General features: G+C 33.9%; 1 protein-coding gene across 2 annotated transcripts in view; it reads right to left on the reverse strand.

The window, feature by feature from the left end:
- The window catches only part of LOC102810078 (signal-induced proliferation-associated 1-like protein 2), a 53064-nt gene extending 27753 nt beyond the window's left edge, over positions 1 to 25311 (reverse strand). Inside the window, exons 1-2 of one of the 2 annotated variants that reach the window (XM_085508597.1) lie at positions 25165 to 25311; positions 541 to 2270 (exon numbers count right to left, since the gene is read on the reverse strand). In XM_085508597.1, coding sequence (XP_085364723.1) covers positions 541 to 1944 — 1404 coding nt within the window. In that variant the 5' untranslated portion in view covers positions 1945 to 2270; positions 25165 to 25311. The remainder of the gene's footprint in view (positions 1 to 540; positions 2271 to 25164) is intronic. The other variant, XM_085508603.1, reaches the window with a different exon arrangement.
- Between the last annotated feature and the right edge of the window lie 2446 nt (positions 25312 to 27757).

Below are 27757 nucleotides of genomic sequence, written 5' to 3' on the forward strand. Positions count from 1 at the left end.
CCCAGTTAAAATTAAATATCCTGCTGTCACTAATGTGACTAATACCTTTGGAAGGTGTTTGAATTAAAACAGATAGATATTTTAGATATGCTCAGATAGTCCCCCACCCCCTCCAGGGTATGGAGTTAATTAGACTTATTAGATTGAGTAATTCAGCCTTGGCAATTATGTTTACTTAATACATTAGGATGCAAGATTTATATGCTTGCACACCTTAAACTGGAAATTCAACTGCCCTGTATAAATCAGAGGAAGCACTAATGGATGACATTTGAATAGCTGCATGTAGGATGTGAAATCTCAACTACCATGCAGTAGGTGCATTAAAAGGTGTTGTCTTCGTGGGACATGAAATATACAACGCATGTAAAATACACATTGTTCACAAATAATTCAGGCACACACTGCGGACCGACCACCGCCCTTTAAATTAATCATAGAACACTCATCTTACATCAGCTGGATATTTAAGCAGTTAGCAGACATTGAGAACGTTCAACTGACTGCATGATAATGGTTAAGATCTCATTAAACTCTTACCTGTGGTGTATTCGGATTACTACCCCTAGATGCTGCAGATGCCCCTGTAGTTGTATTTTTCCGTCTTCCCACCTGCTGGCTATTTTTCATAACATCGTTAAGATCAACTGCCATACTTTGACAGTCATAGTGAGCAAATGCTTTTTGCCTGGCCCTTTCCTCTAACTTTCTCTGTAAATCTGAATCCATACTATCACCCTCTCCTTTACTTCCCCGCAGTTTACTAAATAAAGACTTTTCTCCTGACTGAGATTTAACTTTCAAGGGTTTATTGTTATCCTTCTCTTTCTCCTTATCCTTTTCCTTTTTGCTGGTATTTTTCCTTGCCAGTTTGGGGCTTGCACTAACTTCTGTGACAGGTTTAAGTTCAGCTGAAGCTATTGTTGTTTTAGAACTTGAGGTTGTATGGGTGACAACTTTTGTGGCAAAAGTCACATGGCCACCACCCAGGAGTTTTTCCAACTGTGGAGGAGCTGGGCTCCGCTGATCAATATCAGTCCGAAATTCACGCAACATTTGGAAAAAACTTTCTCCACTGATGCTATGCATATCCATGGAAGATGTACTCCCATATTCCCGATGTGGTACTGCATCTACATGGGAAGAACTTCCCAAGCGATCCAGGGTATCGTTCAATGTAGAATTACTATTGCTCCTCCTAACAGGAAAATCACCCTTAAAATATTCATTTCTCATGTGCAAATTAATATTGTCTGTGGTCAGTGCACCATTTTTGTCCTGTCGACTTTTATTAAACACATCATACCTGTTATCAGGGCTTGTGTTATGTCGCTTGGTGCTATGTCCACTAAAGTTACTTGGATGAAGTCTCTCATTCCGAGATTCCTTGGCGTGCACTTGAGTGAATGCTGAATCAGTCCGGTCATTCGACCTGGCATCTGGGTAGGTATTAGATCGGTTATGATGTATAGTTCGGTTGCTTAGTTTCGGAGAGCCTCTGATGCTGATATAATTACTTGATGAATTATGAGTCATTGCACCTTCAAAAGGCAGTGGAGTGATCCTATGATCACCCGTTGGAGTGGGTTTTTTATCATGATGTTCAATGCTCTGATTTGATGGAGGTCTGTAATCTCCAAGTCTCATATTACTTCCATATTCTGAACCTTGTGCTTTCATCATTAAATGTGTTTTCTCACTGTTGGGAGTCACCCCAGCTCGCAATGCATCCTCGCCAGTACGGACTGTTCCATTCACTCGTAGACTTGACCTGTGCATATCTTTACTAGCCCTGAGAAATGCTGAATGTTGAGGTGGAGGATGAGGAGGGGGTGTAGTTATGCCTGTGATACTACCCCCATTCGGTAAAACATTTTTATGATAATATTGGGCTGCCTGCAAAGCCCTAGCTCGTATTGTGTCCACCTCTGGAGATGCGCTCATTCTGATGTAACGTATCTTCCCTTTACATCAGTCTGTACGGCTCAGTATGTTATTCCATTAGCCCACATAAATCGGCAGACTGGCCTCTGATCTCAGGCTTGCCAGTGCGTGGGTATTCTTTCACTGCTGCAATATCTAATCAACTGAAATGATTACCCAGTCTTAAAATAAACACATCAATCCAGCACAGTTAGAAGCCTTCAGAAATGTCATCATAGGCTTACAATGGAACCATCAGTATACCAGTAAATACCCCATGGTGGCAACACTACCACTTCACATTGTGATAGAAGATGACAAGACACCAATTAATTTTCTGTTTTTATCTACAAAAACAAAAGAGAGTAAATCGTTAAAGAAAACTTGCTGCAATGAAAACAAGTGATAAGACTCAAATGTACAAACAGACCAATTATTATGAACCTTTCTTGTTCAATTACATGTAATGCCAATTACTTAAAGCAACAGTATCCAAGCTATGTAGATATTCACTATAAATGTATACAAGATCTGTGTGCTTTCTAACAGGACTGATTTTATAGAAATCCCGGGTCAAAATTAAATCCCTCAAAATCAAGTTGAGTCAGCTTGTTGACTGCTGGGGAGGGTAGTCTTCAGGAAGAAGATCAAAAAGGTGACTTGAGGGGGAGGGTAGTCTTCAGGAAAAAAATCAAAAAGGTGACTTGAGGCACAAAATTACAAATTCTAAAATAGGACTTTTATAAGGATGACTATATAAATCTGGGTTTACTTTTTCGGTTGCGTCAATAATGGACCAGAGAATTAACAGTTTGCGTCGACATAGAGGGTACACTATACAAGATACACAGGCAGTAGTTCGCAATGCACACAAGGTACAACTTAAAAGTTTACGACTTTTATATATGTAGTACATGTAGCAGCAATCAAATGTACCAGGATACATGTAGTTATTTCTTCCAAGCACGAAATTGGAATTGACAAGCATATAGAGAGCTAATAAATAAATTATTCAAAAACAAGCAGCCAATCGGCTGAGATAGCTCCGCTGTTAGCAATGCACATTTCAATTAAAGAACTGAAGACATCATTAGAAAATGAACAATATGTATAGTATCAGAGCAATCGGACTTACAGTTTTTAACAAGAAGTCGAAAATATCACTTTTTACCAAAAATATTCACCAAAATTAGAGAATTGAAGATATCATCACAAAATGAACAAATCTGAGAGAGGTCCACATGTGGTACCTATATATGTAATATCAAAGCAATCAGACTATTGGTTTTTTACAAGAAGTCGAAAATATCACTTTTTACCAAAAATGACAAAAATATTCACCAAAATTAGAGAATTGAAGATATCATCACGAAATGAACAAATCTGAGAGAGGTTTACATGTAGTACCTATATATGTAGTATCAAAGCAATTGGACTTGCGGTTTTTAACAAGAAGTCGAAAATATCACTTTTTACCAAAAATGATAAAAATATTCACCAAAATTAGAGAATTAAAGATATCATTACAAAATAAACAAATCTGAGAGAGGTCCACATGTAGTACCTATATATGTAATATCAAAGCAATTGCACTTGCGGTTTTTAACAAGAAGTTGAAAATATCACTTTTTACCAAAAATATTCACCAAAATTAGAGAATTGAAGATATCAACATGAAATGAACAAAACTAAGAGAGGTCTACCCAAGGTACATATACACCAAGTATCAAAGCATTCAGGCTTGTAGTTTTCAAGAAGAAGTCAAAAAAGTAAAACATTGACACAGGAAGACGGACGACGACGGACAATCACTCATATGATAAGCTCCGCTCGACAAAGTCGACAGCGGAGCTAATAAATGTATGTACCATATATTATTTTTGTTTAAGGTTGTACATGTTATAGTATTGTCCTCTATTTAAAATTACCCAGGATATTATAATTGGTCCATTAACTTATAAATATTTAGTATTTTTCAGCATTCCTATCAAATGTACACAGGTGACTACAACTGTCCAGGTAACCTAAATGATGAATGTTAATTCCAGGTAGAAGCTAATTTCCACCTTAGCGAAATGTATTAGTTGAAATTACACAACAAGGTGCAATCCACATGTTCATAAAATAGTATATTCATGATATAGTATGAAACAGAACCAAAGATAGGGGTTTTAGTGTTAGTGTGAAATGAATCTCTTACATACATATTATATCAGTATACAGTTAGCAGTTAATTCAAAAGTGCTCCTAGAATACAAAGAAGTACAGAAGCATTCACACTCACTATGCATTTTGCCATGTACTACATATTTAACCATAATAGCTAGAATATAAATCTTTACATGGTGTTAACCAGCTTGATTAACTGCTTGACTGTATATCGAAAATTAAATCTTCAGTCTGGTCACAATCTCTATGGAGAATTAAACACTTTCCTAGGGAGGGTTTAATGAAAATAACATTACCATTTAATCTTAGTAGTATATTTCGTAGCCCTCTCTCCCAATCACAAAAAACACAGAGCAATCAATTCAAGGCAAGTTAGAGGATCCAAACACACATATGGTATTATTATCAATTTCAATTCATGTTAGAGTATAGCCATAACAAAAATCCTACTCTGTTATCTGACCAACACAGATATTAGCCACAACACCACCTGTGTTTGTATAAATCCCTTACATGACTGTGGGAGACCATTCCAGCAGTGTATCCTGATATATTATCCACAACAGATGCTGCATTAAAACCAAAAAAGATGTTTTGTTTACTGTGGCCAGTATCACTAACCATTATTTTAGTAGAGACATCATACATGTAGATATCTAAATAAACCAAACAATCCTTAAAAATTATATGTAGGCTTACATATAGCTGCAATGTGTAATTAAAAACAGTTATATTTGTTATACTTGAGAGTAATAATAAATATTTTCTATTATTATAATAGTTTATAATATCAAAACCCATATTCTGACTCTGAATAGCATTATATTAAAGGAATATGAAATAAAGATGAATATTTCATATCATATTCATACATGTACTCATATGACAGTTTTATTGCTAGTTTCTCACAATAAACTAGCAAGGAGATTCAAGAAATGACAACTATAGTTCTTCATTTACAACAGATGTGCGCTTCAGATGATGTGTATCACTGCAAACTACATGGGGTCAAAGGGAAAGGTTGACCAGTACAACATTAAAGGAAGTCTACATGTATACTCAGGACAAGAATGCACCATGTAAACAACCATTTTAAAATATAAAGTCTGATGAAAGAATAAAAACAGCCAGTCACAAACAAAACAAGTCAAATTCCACTTATCCTCAAACACTTTGAATATCAATTAATATTCATTGAATGACAACTGCGCTTTTTTTATAGTTTCATCCTGAGATATGACAACAGATGAATAAATTCAATCCTTATTACAGTACATGTATCTGCACATACATACAATTTCATCTGCAGCCAAGATAAAAACTTGTAAAAGAAAATGGCATCAAATACACAGACAGCAAGCATTAGACTCAAAGGCATGCAACAAAGACTTATGTACCATTGACATATTTATGACCTACAGGGGTATATAGTTTTGCCAACAGAGATGGGAAAACACCACTGATGATAAAACATTAAGAACTCACCCCACTATATCTATAGAAGCACCGGTATTATAAAAATGCAAACTCTAATAGCGTAATACAATTCACACGGCAATGGATTGCAAATAAAATAAGATATTAGGAGAAAGCTGAGCTGTGGTGTGCCATGCAATCCAAATGAGGCTGAGCGATGCAAAGAATGCCAGAGACATCCACAGTGTTGAATTACCTTCCACAGAATTCATCTAAAAATACTCTACAAGGCCATTCAAGCACACTCAGGCAGCTTGTGTTGACATATCGTATAAAAACAATAGTCAAGTTCACTATTTCACCTGAACTGAAGCTTGTTGATACTTTTAACTAATATTAATTAATTAATTAAATTCTGAAACACACTGACTTACCTTGAACTACTTTGGGATGAAAATATCTGAGAAACCGTTAAGATAACAGCACATGCACCAAAAGCCAACTAATTAATGAAATTCCTTACTATTCATTCAATTGGAACACTTGCATACCTTTCTGACAATGGTAACATAGCTGTCCTAGGTCATTCCACTGTGAGACTAAATCTAACCTAGATGTCATGTGGTACAACACTGACACTCAAATTGCTGGTCAGAGACTGCATGTTATCAGGACCTAATTAGCATATACAAATTAGATAACTGATGACTGCTTGTCTAAATTAGGTACTTAGCCAGACAGGAAATTGTTCCTATTTGATGGTTATTGATTATGGTTGAGAAAACAATGAAAAGCATTTAGTGAGGCACAGACTTGCCATGTCTTTCTTATTGTATATCTTACCAGAAGAAGACAAACAAACATGATCTGCAATGAGCACAGCTGCCTCTCCAGCCCATACAATTATACAACACTGCACAATTTTTACCATCTAAGTATCAGTCAGATGGTCTTGAAATGTTTTTATTAACACAACATACAAAAAACACTGGTTGTATATTACCATATTTGTTCTATTAGAAGTATATCTTTAAACGTAGTGCATATAAATAAAAAATGACATTTGCTCTATACTGAATAATTAAAATATATTTTGACCATAGAAACACCTCTGTAACTTATGTAAAGCACATGTAGTGCTAATAGAGCAAATATGGTATGGGAAAAATATTTTAAGACAATGTATTCTTAAAATGGCTTACTCTATAGTGTGAAATTATTGAAGATAAAACTTTTTATTAAAATATCTACAAGTACCATAGAAGACTCTTGCTGTTCATTCAAATCCAAAAAATATAACCGGTATACGCTTTCATTGGTTGAAGAAGCCATTGGGCAACATCAGTACCCATGAATCTTTGCGATTTACTGTCCTGCATTTGTTAATGTGATGTGATTGGTTAAATTGTCATTTGATATTTTATATAAAAACATTCTTGCTTTCATGAAATTCATTGATATTACTTAGCCATAAATTGATTCAGTCAGCACTGAAATATGGCTACACTATGCCTGGCCAAGTTTTAACTTAACTATCTTTTTTTTTAATATATACATGCATGACCTGGAAAAGCGGGGGTGTTAATTTCATCTACTGGTAATGCTTATATTTTATTCCATCACTAGCAGCATGCCCCTGTATGGAGAACGCAGGCTTGTACAGTTGTCTTTCATTATAAGTTTTCATGTTAATAAATAAATAAAAACAAATCAAATATTGAAACTTATTGAATCAGTTATCTGGAAAAAAAAAATTACAATGGCGACAATAGAATGAAGTAACGGTCATCTCCTTCACTTCATTTCAAACAGGTATCATGTATGTGAGGCGCCACAATTATTGCCATCTCAGTAATTTTTCACAATACCATGCCCTGAAGGCAATCACACGCTATAATCAATTTGCCATTGACCACAGATGGTACCATACTGAAAGTGTGCAGCTTACCAGGAATCACAATATTATATACGATTTACAGCTATTAGAATGTCAGGTATATTTTGTGAATGGAAAACAAGAACTTGATGTTATTTTGCGGCATGCTTCATTGCTTTTGGTCAGTTGTGTGACCTAAATATAGGTGTGCTACATGAAATATATGTATATGTATATGCCATATAAATGTGAATTTAATGTAGAGGAAATTGCTTTTAAAATTTGACTATTACCCCTCCAAATAATTTTTATATACACATACACTGTATCACTTTTACAGGCGCACACAAACAAGCTCAGTGAGTGAAGGTGAAATTCTGTAGTGGCAATGATAACATGTACATGGCTACATGAATGGTTCTAAAATCAACTCACGCCTCTCCTTTTTCTTGACTGCACGCCTCAATTAGCAATTCAGCCATTAATTGAGTCATGGCTTTGGTTGTACAGCGAGACAAGCCACAACTAAACACTAAAGACACTGTGAAAACTGTTTTGTTTTACAAAGGAATTTCATGGGGAGTGAAAAAGTGTGTTTGATTTTGACAAATTTCCTGTGTACACAAGGGCTTAGATTTTACCAGGTTTTTTGCTCTGTTGCTGATCTGTGAAATCCAGTACATCTGGACTCAAATTTAGCACAGGAAGTAAACATATTTTTGGTGCAAGACAAAGACAAGAATCTCATCAGGACTACTTGTACTTGAGATCATCTGAGTTAATCAGATTATTTGTGTTGAATGCTCATACAAGTGAAGTAATCACTCAGCCAAAGTACCTTCTGGCTTTTAAACAGCTTGGCCATAATTGAATTCAACAAAAAAACCAAAGGTTAAAGATACAAGCAGGAAAATGAAATTCTAAAATGGAAGACAAATTACACCTTTTCATCAGTGGTTTCTTGTCAATCATTGATTCAAGTTATCGTACATTTGCATATACCCTGTATCATGCAAAGACACATGAACTTGCTATTCTATTAAAGTACCTGAGAAATTCAAAACAACACATTTATGTTTTTGAAAAGCGTTGTAGCAAGTGTTTCACAGGCACTTTATAAAGCCTGCAAACACATAAAATATGAGGGTTATTTATTATGGAAGTTATGGGAAAACATATGACATTACTGTGTTTCATACTTTTGAAATATCTCTTACTGAAATTTTTGCTTTGCGAGGTTAAAGTAAAAAACAAGCAGCCTCTCAGAGAATTAAAAATATCATTACAAAATGAACAAATCTGAGAGAGGTCCACATGTAGTACCTATATATGTAATATATAAGCAATTGGACTTGCCGTTTTTAACAAGAAGTTGAAAATATCACTTTTTACTAAAAATAAAAATATTCATCAAAATTAGAGAATTTGAGATTTTGACATGAAATGAACAAATCTGAGAAAGAACCATCCAAGGTACTTGCATATCAAATTTGAACAAGCAGCCTCTCGGTTGAGATAGCTCCGCTGTTAGCAATGCACATTTCAATTAAAGAACAGAAGATATCATTAGAAAATGAACAATATGCATAATATCAATGCAATGGGACTTGCTGTTTTCAACAAGGATTCAAAAATATCATTTTTCACCATGGTTTTTAACAAGAAGAAAATATCACTTTTTACCAAAAATGACAAAAATATTCATCAAAATTAGAGAATTGAAGATATCATTACAAAATGAACAAATCTGAGAGAGATTCACCTGTAGTACCTATATATGTAATATCAAAGCAATTGGATTTGCAGTTATTAACAAGAAGTCGAAAATATCACTTTTTACCAAAAATGACCAAAATATTCACCTGACCAAAATTAGAAAATTGAAGATATCATCATGAAATGAACAAATCTGTAAGTGGTCCACATGTAGTACATATATATGTAATATCAAAGCAATTAGACTTGTGGTTTTTAACAAGAAATTGAAAATATCACTTTTTACCAAAAATATTCACCAAAATTAGAGAATTAAAGATATCATTACAAAATGAACAAATCTGTGAGAGATCCACATGTAGTACCTATATATGTAATATCAAAGCAATTGGACTTGCGGTTTTTAACAAGAAGTCGAAAATATCACTTTTTACCAAAAATGACAAAAATATTCACCAAAATTAGAGAATTGAAGATATCATCATGAAATGAACAAATCTGTAAGTGGTCCACATGTAGTACCTATATATGTAATATCAAAGCAATTGGACTTGTGATTTTTTACAAGAAGTCGAAAATATCACTTTTTACCAAAAATGACAAAAATATTCATCAGTATTAGAGAATTGAAGATATCATCATGAAATAAACAAATTTGGGAGTGGTCCACATGTAGTACTTATATATGTAATATCAAAGCAATTGGACTTGTGGTTTTTAACAAGAAGTTGAAAATATGATCATGAAATGAACAAATCTGAGAGAGGTCTACCCAAGGTACATATACACCAAGTATCAAAACATTCAGGCTTGTAGTTTTCAAGAAGAAGTCGAAAAAGTAAAACATTGACACGGACGACGGACAATCAATCATATGATAAGCTCTGCTCAACAAAGTCGACAGCGGAGCTAAAAAATTCTGACTTGCGGTTTCGAAGAAGAAGTTGAAATTGTAAAGTTGGCGACGACGGACGCCGACGACGACAGACAATCAGTATTAAGAACAGCTCTGCTGTGTCGACTTTGTTGACAGCAGAGCTAAAAAAGTTGGTATAACAGGATTTGCTATTAATAGATTTTTGCATATAATATGCATAAATTAGTTCCCCACAATTACTCTATGTTGGGATTGACTGATGATTAAATGCACCACACACTCACTCACTCACTCACTGTCAGCCAGGGATTGGAAGCAGGTAAAACCCATTAAATATAATCATCATTTTCCTTCAAGCATAGAAGGTGATATGATTTGCTGAAAACCATTTGTGCAAATTATGGTATATTGTTATTAGTTTGAAAACAAAAAGACTAGATATACTGTATACTAAAAACGATAGTTACAATTTGGCTGTTCTAAACTACTTTAATTTTTCCTGGGGGGGTGTCTAATTCCATCCTATTTGACACAAATTAAATTACTTGAATAAAGGACTGCTTTGTTTATTTGGTTGCTATGTTACAAAAATGTATCAATGCTGAATTCAAATGATGGCACTCACAACACTGTACTATTTAAAGCTGCTGGTGATTTTTCACAAGATACATTTTATCAGTTTTTCTGTGATATTTGATTCCAGCTTCTGTTTTTTGTCTTGTTGCCTGAAGTAATAACTTTTGCATTATCTCGATCTCAATTGTGCACAAGATTGAAAGGAAATTTTTCTCATAATATATGAAAGAAAATGATAAACAGTAGCAGAAAATTGTGGGTGGTTATATAGATCTGTAGAGCTGACACGTGTATGACGTAGTGCTCTGACCAGGAAATGCAATTTAGTCTGTTGTACCATAGTCAACTTTTGTTACCTTGCACAAAATAAATCAGCAAATTGTTCACGACCTGTAGTCAATGAACTATGCTTCCCATTTGGTTCAAAATTAACAAAGAAATATGAAGTGAAGTCTTCCATAGTGTTGACTGCGTAAGCTTTAATAAACCCAAGTGCGTCTTTGTGGGGTCAAACTGGTGTCATATGCTAATCACTTTCATTGTTGCGTGCAGCCTGATTTATGATTGCTAGCAATTTAGACAAAACCCCATCTTTTGATTGGCGAATAAACAACGCTTTTTTTCAAACAAGCAGCCTGTCGGCTGAGATAGCTCCGCTGTTAGCAATACACATTTCAATTAAAGAACTGAAGATATCACTAGAAAATGAACAGAACAATACGAATAGTATCAAAGCAATTGCTATTTTCAACAAGAAGGTACATATACACCAGGTATCAAAGCATTCAGGCTTGTAGTTTACAAGAAGAAGTCGAAAAAGTCAATCACCCATATGATAAGCTCTGCTCGACAAAGTCAACAGTGGAGCTAAAAAAAAACAGATAACACAAGTGACTTCTACTTTTTATTCACTGTCAAATCTTGGTTTTCAGGGAAATCTTGACCAATACTCAAGTAATCATCATGAATTTGGCTTACAAACTGTACTAAATGTATGGGCAAAACTTGTACATCATTTTCTAGTGAAAGCACAGTATATCATGTTACATGACCAGGTTGCTATAATCCTACCCAAACACATGATATAGAAGGAGCTGTTTCCATGGCAACCTCCATCTTGAGATCTGATTTACAAACAAAGGTGACATTGCTACATACATGTATATATGTCAGGAAGCTACATGTATTATTATTACAAGAGGCACTTCTACAAATGGTAGATAAAGCACTAGATGTACATAAAACGTTTTATCAGTTTTCATGCTACTATAACCAACCATAATATTCATGTTACTGGTTGCCATTGCACATCAATTAAAAATGTGCGATTCCTGGCTTTTTGATGGAATTTCAGGAAAAATAAAGAATTCAGTTTTCATCAATTTAATGACAATTTCAGAATAAAAAATGCCCGCACACATCAATTTTAGAAAATAAATTGACCAGAACATTTTTTTTTTGGCCTTATACGTAGGAGTTGATTAGGTAACTTAAAGAATATTAATCATAATATTATTGTATAAAATACATAATACATGTACATATAAAACAAGCAGCCTGTCGGCTAAGATAGCTCCGCTGTTAGCAATGCACATTGCAATTAAAGAACAGAAAATATCATTAGAAAATGAACAATATGTATAGTATCAAAGCAACAGGACTTACTGTTTTCAACAAGAATTCAAAAATATCACTTTTCACCAAAAATAATCATCAAAATTAGATAATTTATTGAAGATTTCACCACGAAATTAACAAATCTGAAAGAGGTCCACATGTAGTACCTATATATGTAATATAAAAGCAATCAGACTTGCGGTTTTTAACAAGAAACAAGAAGTTGAAAATATCACTTTTTACCAAAAATTACAAAAATATTCACCAAAATTAGAGAATTAAAGATATCATTACAAAATGAACAAATCTAAGAGAGGTCCACATGTAGTACCTATATATGTAATATCAAAGCAATTGGACTTGCGGTTTTCAACAAGAAGTCGAAAATATCACTTTTTACCAAAAATGACAAAAATATTCACCAAAATTAGAGAATTGAAGATATCATTACAAAATGAACAAATCTGAGAGAGGTTCACATGTAGTACCTATATATGTAATATAAAAGCAATCAGACTTGCGGTTTTTAACAAGAAACAAGAAGTTGAAAATATCACTTTTTACCAAAAATTACAAAAATATTCACCAAAATTAGAGAATTAAGGATATCATTACAAAATGAACAAATCTAAGAGAGGTCCACATGTAGTACCTATATATGTAATATCAAAGCAATTGGACTTGCGGTTTTCAACAAGAAGTCGAAAATATCACTTTTTACCAAAAATGACAAAAATATTCACCAAAATTAGAGAATTGAAGATATCATTACAAAATGAACAAATCTGAGAGAGGTTCACATCTAGTACCTATATATGTAATATAAAAGCAATCAGACTTGCGGTTTTCAACAAGAAGTCGAAAATATCACTTTTTACCAAAAATGACAAAAATATTCACCAAAATTAGAGAATTGAAGATATCATTACAAAATGAACAAATCTAAGAGAGGTTCACATCTAGTACCTAAATATGTAATATCAAAGCAATTGGACTTGTGGTTTTTAACAAGAAGTCGAAAATATCACTTTTTACCAAAAATAACAAAAATATTCACCCAAATTAGAGAATAGAAGATATCATTACAAAATGAACAAATCTGAGAGAGGTCCACATGTAGTACTTATATATGTAATATCAAAGGAATTGGACTTGCGGTTTTTAACAAGAAGTCGAAAATATAATTTTTTACCAAAAATGACAAAAATATTCACCAAAATTAGAGAATTGAAGATATCATCATGAAATGAACAAATCTACGAGAAGTCTACCCAAGGTACATATACATCAAGCATCAAAGCATATTTTGTAGTTTTCAAGAAGAAGTCGAAAAAGTAAAACATTGACACGGACGGCGACAAACGCCGGACGACGCCGGACAATCACTCGTATGATAAGCTCCGCTCGACAAAGTCGACAGCGGAGCTAAATATGTGTTTGAAATGAGGTTTGTGTGGTTCCTGTCCACTTGAACTCGTATGGTTGTATAAATATCGGTAATCACGTTTGATTAATAGTTGTGACCAATCCATTTCAGCTAACCTACAATTAATGACTGGGTACAATATCTTGAATCACAGTTCACTGCAAGTCAACACCTCAGAATGCACTACCCCACATTTTGCCAACTATCGTACATATTTTTCTTAATAATATTACAAACAAGTAATAAATCAATATGATTAATCCAAACTGCATTCAATTTTTTAAGATTAAATTATTCAGGGTTAATACGGTACTGCTAATAAAATTTGGTACTTATACATTGTATTGAATATTTTATCAATATTATAACAATATAAAGCAGTAGAATTTATATTTTTATACAGTCAACAGTTTTCATGTAGTTATAAACATGGATGGAAATAGCAATGAGAACAAAGTGATCAGTAAGCAGGAATGCATACACACACAGCAAAACTATGAGAATAATAGTCACCATGGCAGTTATTTAAAACATTACACCTGCTGCACAGTAAATTAAACACATTAATAGTTGTATAACATGTATGGGAAAACACAGACTGTTTTGATTTCATGGGAAATGATCATTTACACTGAGGTCACTGCACATACCACATGGGTGACATCACTGTCTTGTCTGTTCACAAGTTTTGACAATTGTTTCCTTTGCTTTCAGGGCAGTCACACGCAACTAAAACTGTGAATTCAGTGAATTACAATTTATCAGGATCAAAGGTAGACATCCGTTGGATCAGCCAACACCTGACAAATCAGTTATTCCCAGTAAGAGATCTAGTTATTTCAGGTGTACATCGCAGCAGAGCTATATTATTGTCAAACTTAATACAATATGAAATGCAGTTTGTTTTGATAATACACTCTTGCATACAATTTGCATTCTATGGTGACCTCAGTGTATTTTTTTTAGGTGCATGGCTCTCTTTCTTTCTCTATAGGGGTTACACATGGCTTATTCCAAGATATTGTAAATATCCACTGTCTGAAAACAGACATTTTGACTATTTCTATTAAGGCAGGAAGGACAAAAAACAAAGAAGTCTCAAAATAGACCCATTTCCACAATTCAATGTGATTTAAACTACCGAAATCAAATACCACCGGCGCATATATTTTACAATATAATATTAATCCACCTCAAAACATGACATACACAATTGATTTTAATATATTGTAGATTTGAGTATTTACTCTAGTAGTAGCGCAAATGCTTATTTAAATTAAAAATATATTTCTATGGTAAAAATAAGAAAAATTTATATTAGGTTTATATGAACTTCTAATGGAAATGAACTTCGTATAGAGGCAATATGGCACATTTAATCTTCACATCACCAGAAAAAGCAAACTGAACTTACTTTCGTACCTGTACATTCCAGGATTACAGGTGAAACAAGAATTTCATGCATCACTAAAACACAAGAATGTACTAAAAGCAGCCTTAGTTGCAAATAAGTACAATGCATTTTTCTAAATAAATAATCAGAGGCTTCAACACCCAGAAAATTATTTTGACCATAATAACAGTGATGCTGACCTAATTACTATACTGGCAATATGAACATTCTCTCTGTCCAGTGACCCATATGTTATGATTCTCAAACAGTCTATGTGAAAACTAAGTCATGACTTTTCACCTGTAGAATTGACTACTACCTTCCATAGAATTGCTATAAATTTGTACTATCGAAAAGATTTTGCTGGATGACCCACTCACCAACTTATGCCACCCACCTGTAACCTTCTATATACATGTGCCACTAATCTAGGATATGCAAATACCAGAACAAAGGATTGTTTGTTATGCATACCTAAATGTAACATTTGAGTTTTTGGAAAATACATGGTATGCTGCTCATCAATTGAAATCAAACAGGAGCATCAAAACACAGCAAAAGTATTTTACAGAAATAAATGGAACATGAAAATTAATGTGTTAAACCAATTAACAGATGATTCAGTGATAAGTAGATAATGCTTGAAATAAAGTAGTCACAAACTTTGAACATCACAGGAAATCATCCTTGCATATACACACGTATACATCACTTCTCACAGTTGGAAATAAAAAGTACATTTTTTTGGAGTTTATTCTGGTATTTTCAAGATAATGTGACACTTCAAACCGGTACTATGATTCCACAATGTCACTTCCCGGATCAATAAATGCTATGTTCAATAAACACACACTGTGGGAGCAGACTTTTTTTGTTAAAATACCAATGAATTTAATCATTTTCTGTCACATCCTGTTACAGTACTATTTCATATACATGTTAGAAATGCCGACTGTATTGTTCTATTTAATTCTAAAATATTGCAAAAAATTAACTTTGCATTGACTAAGACACATGTAAACCAGGTGACAGAGTTGATGTTATTATTGTCAGTATGAAAATATTTTGATAAAGATGAAAGTATAAGAAAAAATAAATGCCAAATAAACAAATTGTCGTCACATTTACCAGTAATGAGCAAATTTAACAACATGAACTATGAATACCGGTAGGTTATATTGTATTGTTACACATATTTACTTGATACAACTGATGGTACTTGCAAATAGGTGAACACCTGCGACTACAAAAATAATCAATCATTTTCCACTCATCATAATTACTGTGTCCTCATTAGAAAGTCGGCATAAATGTGTCCGGTAGTTAAAAAGATATAAAGATATCATGATCTTGCATTAACACCAGCAATTCTCACCGGAGGCATAAATATAATGCAACTGGACAATGTTTTGGTTGACTGTATTTCTGTCTTTTGTGAATTTGCTTAACATGTTTTCACATCAGCATATCTACTATGTAATAGTTATGCCAGTGCTGATACCCCTTTCAAGATGATTTAAACTCCACCGTTTTTAAAACCTTTTAGGTCAGCGTAACGTGTACACAAATACATGTGAACACCTATTACATCAAAGGAACATACTGACAGAACAATAAAATCATAAACTAATGGCAATAAGGGTATATTTCTGAATATGCATTACATGTACAGTATTCAATTATGACACAGTAGATCACATAGAATAGAATTAACGAACAATTTCATAATTGAATTGTGGTATAAAATATACCATTTATGATACAAGATGATTTTTCAGGTACATGTACCAGGTATATTATACAATGTAATAGTGTGAATAGATAATGGTCGCCCACCTGGTTTTATTAGTTTTGTTCTCACAGGTTCAATAAATAAATTACACTTGGTAATACATGTACAAGATGATGTGACTACATTAAATCCAGTCCTCTAGACACTCAACTACATACATCAGGGAGCTGTAATGAGACAGCTCCCTGCATACATGTACCAGACAAGATTGTTCTCAATGTACATGTACAGTGTACCTTCACCTTACATCTCCCAGTAGTCCAACTTGCTCTGTGTGCAAATGTCATTCAAAATATGCTTTTCCATTTATTTTATAGAATAAAAAAAAAAAAAAAAAGTTTCAAAGCATTTCACTATTTCAAAGATCAAAATAAGAAAAATCTATTGTACTAAATAATTCTCTGGTGGAATACACACATAGCCACATTCTTACCACTACCAATCAGTGTAGTCTAGCAAGTCTTTATCACATAATTCAGACTGTCACACTTGCAGCACTGGGAAATAACACTGTTACGCTAAGATAAGAACACACCATATATCACAAACAACACACATCCTGGCAGGAAGAAATATATATTGGAAAATCACAACCAATGGCAGTGGGAACTGATATGTGAAAACAGGGTAGTAAATTTACTGTACACTAGCCACATGTTGTACCCTACAAATCCCTGTAATGCTTTCAAGTACAGGTACATTGTAAATCAGCAAAACAGCCACTCTAACTCCAACAACTATAGATCACTTACAGTACAAGTGAGGAACAAACAGTCACTCAAACCATGGAACTATAAACCACAGGAAGAACAACGAAACTAAGAGGATTAAAAAAAACCTTTGTCTTAGTTTATCTTACAGTGCTTTCGCTTTTGTTTCCACAACATTAGTCATACTCCATGTTAGTTGCCGCCGATACACCCGTATCAACTGCATTGCTGGAAACTGAAAACTTGAAAAAAATATTTCATATCTGCGCAGTAAAATATTTCGTTCACTACGCATGCGCAAACAAGTCGATCTGCAGGGTGACCTTCAGTGTACCGGAAATCATGCAACGGGTCGGAGTTTTAGCGAGTTTTCATAATTTTCAATGTCGTTTTTAGATTACTTCTTGTTTTTTTCAACCCTCGAAAAAATAAGGTTGCGAAAGTTTGCGAAACATGGGGTTTGGTATGCTGTTTGTTGTCGAGATATCCCGACTTATTCCGTGTTTCCCTTCGATCGCCAGAAGTGGCAATGTGTTTTTTTCCCCCGTTGAATGTCGCTCATTTATCAGTGTTTATGTCTTGGCGCCATTGTTTTTTTTATGCTATAACCGAAACAACTCGATCACGTGATCTCCCGAAGTCGCCCGATTGACTCCGAAAATGACCGATAGTCGGAGATAAACGTTCATTTGCGTAAATCGCCTTATTTTTTAATGCGACGAAATAAACAATCAAAATAAACATTCGACATCGCGGCAACTATCATAGTTCAAAGGAAACGAAGTTGTTAGCATTGTGATTACAAAGTTGAATTAAACCAAGATAGCTTTATAAATTCCAATGTACAGATAGGATATTGCCACAGGAATAGTTTTCTCATTTATATGCAGATAATTAAAAAGGTTCAGACTCCTGCAGTACGGAATATAGAACTGTACAGAGAGGTCAACCATCCAAAATTAATCACCACAAATGCAGCACTTAGGTTTTCACAATAGAAGAGATTTAAAGCTTTTCACATCCAAAATAACTTGTTATATTCCCTTGCAAGACTTACTTTTCTTATCAAAATACCTAACAGCTAGAGGTCAAATTGAATAAATACAAGACTGACAAAGGCAATTGATGTTGTCATCTTTAATTATAGGATATATCTTGTCAACGAAAACAGGTTTCAATTATATAATTAATTAGAACTAATTTATACATGACATGTTATTTTATCTTATTCAACACCAATTAACAGAGTATTTATATAGTTCAGCCAAGTTAGTTCAGAGAAAAGTACTGGTAGGAACAGCACCCTCGATTTTATGGGAGAGGGGGTGTTCTTGTTTACATGGTCAGAAACAGGGCTCAGTCATATCAGAGTTCAACCACAGGGATGTATTGGAGACAAACTCGATTCAAGCTTAACATGTTTACACTGTAATTTCTGCTGGCTCAAGTCACTTGAGCTGAGCTCCAGTAACAGGTAACATGTAAATGAGGTAATAGGCATATATCTTGTTAGTATTTGAACAGTTCAGCAGCAAACTACAAAGTCCATACACACTAACATGACAAGATCATGGTATTAATAGCGGCCTGTGAAGGGGTGGGGTGGGGTGGGGGGCTTCTTTAAATAATACAAGGATGAAGCTAAAAAACAGATCCATAATAATAACAATCACTTTTTAGACAAGCAGTGACAATTTTATACTTGGTTGTTTGCTTTGAAGGTAAACACAGGTTCATTTGGCTCAGAATATAATTCTATCATTGCAATCAAAGAAACCTTAGAAAGAACTCTGATATTAATGTGGTAAATGAGATAAAATAGATTTCAACCCCAAACTAATGAGGTATGTAGATGAGCACCATGTTTCATTGAAATCTGATTACAAGAAAATTGCTTTAATTTATGCTCATAATTAAGGCACAAAGATTTTAACACAAACTAGTTTATGAATTATCCCAGAGAATCTATGCACAAAGTGTTACTGAAATCTGTTCAGTGGCTGAACAGCCCAAATTAGGTAATTAATATGCACTTTGACCAAAAAGGTCAAAAGGGTAGAAATACTGCACTTTCTAATAGATGAAGGGCCAAGAAAATTAAAATGTGAGACTGAGTTTAATACAGTTGTTCACTGCACTTGAGGCACAGTGTGCATGTTAACTAACCATGGAGACTGACCTAGTATGGGCTTATTAAAACTGGCCCCATCTAGGCTCCGGCTATATTAAATTAATTAACAGTTGTATGTGAATTAGTTAGTGATTAGCATAAAACAAAGCTGCTTAGCAGTTCAAATTTAATTAAATTTAGTTTTACTCCCTGTAAATTAGAGAGAATGCAACCCCCCCCCCCCCATACCAGTCTATATGCAGGTCAACCATATACCTGTAATATGGAACAAAGGCAAAGTAAACCATTGACACAAAGGGCAAAGTCAACCACATACCGGTACATACAAGTGCAAATTTAAAGCACTATTTTTTTGCATACAATGTACATGCATGAGGACAAACATGATAGTTCTACTATGTACAACAATGCTACAAGGTGATAATATTAAGGGTAAATGTAAAATGTCATTGTGAAGAACATGGATAAGAAATAATCCTAATTACGGTGTTGTGCAGACTTTGGATTTGTCTTTTGTTTTCAATTAAAATTAAACATCCTAAATGCCTATTTAATCTGGGAAATAACAATAGTATTGTGTACAAGTAACAAATGCTAGGTACGGTAATTACTGTAAAATACTTAATTTTTGCTAGGAATTTATTTTCGCTGAAGGAAAAGAGGGCTCAGTGAAAATAAAATCTAGTGAATATAAATTTTTTCCTATATTTTACATTCTACTCATCAAATAAAACACCCAAAACAGTTTTTTCAGTGAAAATCAATTACAGATAAAAGTATTTTACAGATTTGGTTTATGTAAGCTTCAAAGTTCTATTAGAGATCTGATTTTAATATCTAGCGAATACAGTATACAGATTGTCAACAGAATATGAGAATTAAATGCCTTTAGCAGTAGCATTCAATAAAACATGAATCAATGGAGATATCCTTTGTTACAAAGAACCAAAAGAACTACAGGAAATAAACACACCCTTTTTCTACTGACAATTCTTGGAAAATCACAATAAGCTGTAATTTGCAAAAGGAATATTGTCTTTATACAAACTTGATTGTCCTTGATAATCTCCACAATGTGACCATACATGATTTCCTCAGCATCACTATACATAAACACAGAGAAACATTTACCATATTTAACTTTTAGAAGTGTATAATTGCCTGAAAAAGCGAGACCATTTTTATTATGCAAGCCGTGGATAAATTAAGAAGAGATATTGCATGATAATGATTGTCGTCTACAGTGGCTCGATTGTGAACTCAAAGGTTTAGTCAATCCTGAAAATATAAAGCACTGATCAGCCAGCATCTGTATTTTATTGAAATTGGTGTCTATTGCCACTACCGGTAACAAGAACTCACTAGCTTGAATAAACCTCGCCCTTGCCTTGCTGAAAGCAGGATCGGATTTGTGTCAATGCTCGATGTATCTAGAATCACTGCATACGGTACTACAGTAGTTGCAGGGCTCATTTCAATTTAATCTTTTCACCACCAGTTCCCCCTTTTCATCACAAATTCACAAAATAGTTCTGTTTATAGTCTGCACTTTCCTTCAAAAGAATTGGGACAAAAATAGCCAAATGTTTTGAGTAAAAACTGAAAATTGATGCAAACTTTGTCCAAAATTAGGGTTCATTTCCTGAAATATTGAAGAAAAAAGTACAGACATATTTGGGTAAGAAAGATTAGTGGTTAAAAGGTTAATCATGGCTGCAAGTATTTCCATGTCTCAGAATTGCATTTCAATTGGTGATTTTGCGTACAATTGCGAGATCTCACGAGTTGCATCGTGAAAGACGCGCGTCGAACGTCGAATGTTTTGATTTCAAACTCTAATTTCTTTATTTCGTAGCTCACATCGACCGGCCGATCTTTGACAGAAGAATATTGCTTCCGAGTACCCTTACTTAATCAAAATTGCCTATCATCAAATATGGACAGCACATTATTTAAGCATGGAAATGTCCCCCTAAATACTTTCGCATTTGTCAAATCCCACGCGATGTTTGACGCCACTACAACGCTACATTGTATGACCTTTGTCCTGTTTTTACGTTTGATTTCACGCATAACATGCAATTCTCGCAGTGAACGGAAAATGGTCTATTGAAGATGGTTGATATAATAAAACCCCAAAACTCAAAAAACTACATTATCATACAACTCAGAAGCTAATCAGTGACAGCCTTATAGTTTAACGGTAATCTTGGTTTTAAATAATCCCCCAAAAATAGTCTAGGTTTTTTGTATACATGTATCAAGGTTTTGTATGTAAGATATTTCCATTCAAAAGCTCTGAATGTGGTCGAACTTGTTAGCAGTTGGCTTAATGAAAGTTTGGTATGTTTTTGATTTGTAGGAATCTACAAAAATATTTATCAACTTGTCCATTTGTTTAGATTCCAGCCAGATTCAAGATGGTGGCCTTCATACAGTAAATATTGGTAAATTAATCCATTGTTTTTATTACACTACCGGTAGTATGCCAGCTGACTGTGTTTATAAGCAGCCCTGACAAAGCAGATAACATAGAACAGGCTATTACCTTGTTTACACAACAGCATTTTATCAGAGCCAATTAGAGCCAAGTTCGGCTTCGATACAGTTTTTGGGTCGAGCTGTGACAAATTTCGGCCCGACATGGCCCTGACCATGTAAACACATCAGTCCAAAATCACGTCTAACTATTGCCTTCTTCAAATTACGATCCATTCAAATGATGGAGTCTATATCATTTGTAATCTCTGTGCGGAAACTGTAGATGAACAAATTGCATCCCCCTTAAAATAAGTGTAGTTCGTGGACAACGACTGGCACAATTCTTTTGTGGTATTCTTACTTGTTTTCTCCAAATGTACCTGTTTCTTAAGGAATGTAGGTCCTGTCATGACAGAAAAATCAAAAATTGGAATGGTCATCGGAAGACATCAATATCAAAAAGGGGTTGCCATCTAGATATAAAACATATTAAAAATATATTGATTCTCAAGCGATTGAGAGAGATGTCCCATTTGATACTGATAGTACTGGTCTGAACTCGGCTCTTGTTCGGCCCCAACCATATAAACACACAAGAGATATTCTCCTGTTAATAGGTAGAATGAGCAATAGTTTGCTCCGATAAAATGTTGCTGTGTAACCGAGCAATATTTTCCTGTAGGTGTTAATAGTGAGCTTCTTAGGGAAACACAAAATGTCTGGCTTCAAAGTTTATTGTGAGTTGCATACTATAGTTTCTTACTGGAGACAGTGATACTGGTGAAACGTTTCTAAAAGATATAGTACTAGATGATACAAATCATCAACAAAGCCTACAAAACTAAAGCAGGAAATATTACTCTACAGGCAAATTATATGTAATTTTATTCCATGTTAGCACAATTAAAATATCTACTATATAAAGCAGGAATTAGCTTGAAATTAATATGCTTGATATGTGCTCTGTAATTGGAAAATTATTTTTACATGTAAGCTAATGATGGAAATATTGAAAGCAAACAAAACTCAATCTATGGAACTTATTAAATTTCATACTGTAATCAAAACCAATAATTGAATCATTCATAAACACGAGATGAAATTTTTTCAGAAACTATTTCTAATAAAAAAAAAAAACAAGATTGACAGTAAACAGAAAAGAATGTGTCAATTGAATGCCGTGCGGATGCCCTTTATATGAAGCACAGTATATTGTCAAGAGTTTTATTTTTATAAATTTCCCACATAGTAAAAATATCATGGTGTTCTTGAAGTAGAGAAAGCAATAAAATTGTCAAATCATGGTTATATCTAGTACCAGTAGTAAAAATGTACAGTATTTAATGAATTGTCAAGCTTGCACACATTGTAAGCTGCAAACAAAAATTGTATAAAAAAGTGCAATGATATCTAAATCTAATTTTATGAATTTTGGTATGTTTATTGGAATACGGGTAAGATATATTTTCAAACCATGCTCAATAATATATACAAATGATTTACTGGCACATTAAATTTAGGGGTACCCCATTCAAGCTGCTCTCAAGCGGTCAGAGAGCATGGAATTAATTCAACACTCATTTCAACATTCTTGGAATGTGCTAAAACAGTGTATGAATTTTTTGGCAGCAATAAGTGTATTTTTTGTGTGTGAAGGAACCTTGGATGTTAGTTTAAATTTAATTAAATGTAATATATCGATGGAAAGATAGCAATATGTGGAAATAATGACTACTATTACCAAATCTGTTCATTTGAAACTATTAAATGGTGATCATTTTGCTCCTAGGTCTGACACCAACCTTATTAAAACATGAACAGTACTCAAGGTTAGGAAATCACAGGAATGCTCCCTTATTTACAAAACATGAATATGTGAAAATGAAACTATAAACTGGTGTTTTCATCCAATGTACACAACAAATTGACAAACCAAGGACAAGTACCACACCTTTTTAAGAAAGATAAAACTTCACTGATAGTTGTAACTTAGGGAAAGTATGACTGCACTGGTCAGTCTTACCATACTCAGGACCCTCGATGGCCAATAGGCCATATTAGTATTAGTAAGGTATATCAAGTGCCCTTGTTTAGCATTATACATAATGTAGTTATAAAATAGATGACACGCTGGAAAATCAGCAGACATTGCATGTATGGAATTGAACTACTCTAGCTAGTAGTTTTGTCTGAAGCCGGCCTTTAGAGTGTCACAATAACAGGTAGAGAATACAAACTGAACAAAGAGCGGAGGGCACAGGTCATACAACGTACGTTGCAAACCGAATTTCTACAGTTATTTAAACAATGACAACGTGCCACACTGATCAAAGAATACCTTTTTCAAGAGTTTTAAGATAGTAAGAGTTTTTAATTATAATTATGTAATCAATCCTGACATATTAAAATAAGGAATTATTTAGTTACGTCAAACTGGTGTACACAATCACTGGCAACTTGCTAGTGTTTACAGTTCAGTGATTCAACAACCCGGCGTAATAAACAGTTAACTTCACACATGATATACATACAATTACAGTCAATTAAATATTTCTATTAATTAACCCATACTACACAGCTTTAGACATTTCAGAGACATCCGTAAATTAACTCCCTGTAATCTGGAAATTTTCAGACAGAATATGGGGTGAACACACAGAGCTGTCACTGAAATGTGACAATACAAACGAACACAACTTCACTTGATCAAGTCAACCGGCCGTAAAAGCATTTCAACAGTAACCTTGTTGCGACGTTGCTGACAAGGAGAACGTGTTCATATAATGTTGTAACGCTGTCACACACTCAAAAATATTTTTGTTGTTTAGACATCGCCTACTACGAGTAACACGATGTTTTCTTGTCACCATGATACTGTTCAAAGTTAAACTTCAACAAGTAAAGTAACAAATTATTCGACCCCGTCCCCGGCAATCAAAAACAAGTCTGGAGTGTTGATTTCGTGAGCAATACAATTCAACAGTTTCTAGAAAAAAGTCCTACCAATATGACTGTTTGGAAGTGTATATCTATTGGTGCAAGTAATTGTATTGAAACTTACCGTTAAATGAACAAATATCTGAGAATTTCCAACGCTTTCGCCTAGATTCCAAAGTAAGCTCAAAATGTCCGCTAGAGTAATAACAACAGTGTAATGGGAATATCACGTGAATGTGACGTCATGAAAAGGCACTCTCGGTATTCCTTGCCTGGACAAACCGCATGATGGCGCCCGGAGTAACTCGCATCAGATCGACAGTGATAATCACAATTTTATAACTATAATCATATATGACGTGAAACATATTTGTATTACAAAATATATTAATAGCCGGTTTACGATGACAGTGGTGAGAATAGCTTTTCCGGAAATATTTTTAGCACATCCATATTTGGACAACATTCCCAGTGGAATCCAAGGGACACACCCACACACATGTGTTCACACACCTAGTGACACATAGGTCAAATGGCAAGTAAACACCAGTGTACAATGGTTGGCAGTTTCCCCAACTATTATCGGTTCATTCAATGTTAAAGATAAAAAAATACCATCAAAACATCAATGACCAGACATAGGTATATATAAAGTTCTTTAGTAAAACTAATGTAATTAATAAAAAGTACCGGGTACTCGTAGTTCTTTGTATATAAGCCATAGCAGGTGGGTGTTTCAATAAATGAGGTTCATTTCCTCTTAGTAGGAAATGAAGCACTTTTCTATGAGCAAGATGCGTTCACAATTACTTGTACCACTGGTATTTAACATAGTCTCATCTATGTCATTCACTTCAATTAAACCATATAAATCGAACTGTATCTTTCACGCTAGGATATTAGACACATACAATAATGCTGCTGTGGTACAAAATTCCAATTATTCATTGAACTAATGAACAATATGGAACTGAAAATAATATGAAAGCATGCAAAGCATAATTAATTTTGTAACAGTATACTTCATTGCACAATATTCACTAAAATTGCTCAATACAAAATGTGCAATACACTTTTCATTAGAATTTTGGTCCAACGCAAAATTACCACAACTTACCACACAGTCATGCGACTCATTATCATATTTATCACCTCAAAAACGTGCTGACAACCATAGAGGGCGTGGCAGAACAGACCAGTTGTGGAAATTTCGCATCAACGTGAAAGATTCTCCAAACTTATTCTTTGAGGAATTATCAGTTAAAATTCATATTACAGTCATAGAGTACTTAAACTGAAAAAAAAATGTCTGCATGTACACTCGAACCTGTTTTAGTATTGCAACAGTACCATCTCATTATTTTCTGGACAAAAATTATTTCATGTACAAGTTGGCGATCAATAAAAAAAAATAATCCAACCTTCATATATAAAGAACACCTGTCAATAAAGCCCAATTTAATTTAAACTCCCTTGGGTGGTTACTATACACAGGTTTGATAGTAGTAATTTTTGTGAATTTCGAAAGTCAGTGAAATTTACAATAATTTTGTAGAAATGAAAATTCCCCGGGGTCCTAAAGACAGTTACATCAACATTCATTTTGTCATCACACACACCATTAAATCATTAAAACAAAAATTAAACAGTTTACAGTCTCAACAAATAATGCACACTGTATCAGACTTTGAGTATCTTTATTAATAGTACTTTTAAAATCATAACTAGTTAGATCATAAAATAATTTTTTCTTTCCCATTGGCAGATTTTTGAAATATGGCATAGGAACATACACTTTCATTGCATCTAAAATGTAAATATAAATTTGGTTTATACCAAAACTGTCAAACATTATTAGCATAAAGTGGTAATGATGCACAAAAAGTTATTTATGTACAGTATATATAAAGCACATTCAACATAATTGTTGAATAGTATAGAATTAAAATGGATAAAAATTAACAATACTTTATTGCATTATATTGTATCATGATTTAGTTTGCAATCAAACTACACAATTTAACTTGCTATAAATATACTTAAGTATAAAAAAATTGGATGATTGAAATCAAAATGGTCTAAAATATTAATTTGTTGAGAAATTATTTGTGATCTTTATAGAATTTGTGTCCATGATTTGTAAGTTTGCAACTTCACTGAAAAGCTTGACTGACTTTAACTTTTTTGGTCGATGCAGAATTATTGTCAACATCATCTTCTCTACATCGTTTCTTTCTGTCTTGTGTTGAATCCTTTTCACCTTCGGAGCATTGAGATTTAGGTGGTCCTGAGGCAGTCACCTGCAGTGTATCTATTACAGGTACCGGTAATTGTAGTGTAGCTATCATAACATCGTTCAGTTTTCTTTTCTTATTTTCTCTAATGATTTCATCATCTTGTTGTAAAGGCCGTTTTCGTTGGTTAAGCGCTGGGTTTATTAAACATAGGTCAATATCCTTGCGTGAAGAGTCATCAAGACTTTGTATGAGTTGATCTTGATATTTTGGTTCTTCAAGTTTTGGGAAAGGCTGACCATAAACATAATGTTGCTGAATTTGCTTTGCTCTTGCAAGTTTCTTCAAGTAGTCTTCAGGGCTTAATTTAATGACAGGTTTTTCTTTCAACTCTTCTTCTTCATCTTTATTCCACAACCTTTTAGGAAGGCCTTTTTGCTTTCTCTCCTTGTTCTCTTCTGTCCTCTTTTTCTTTAACTCTTC

Source organism: Saccoglossus kowalevskii, chromosome 2 (assembly GCF_978046115.1).
Source record: "Saccoglossus kowalevskii chromosome 2, keSacKowa6.1, whole genome shotgun sequence".
NCBI classification, from domain to species: domain Eukaryota; kingdom Metazoa; phylum Hemichordata; class Enteropneusta; family Harrimaniidae; genus Saccoglossus; species Saccoglossus kowalevskii.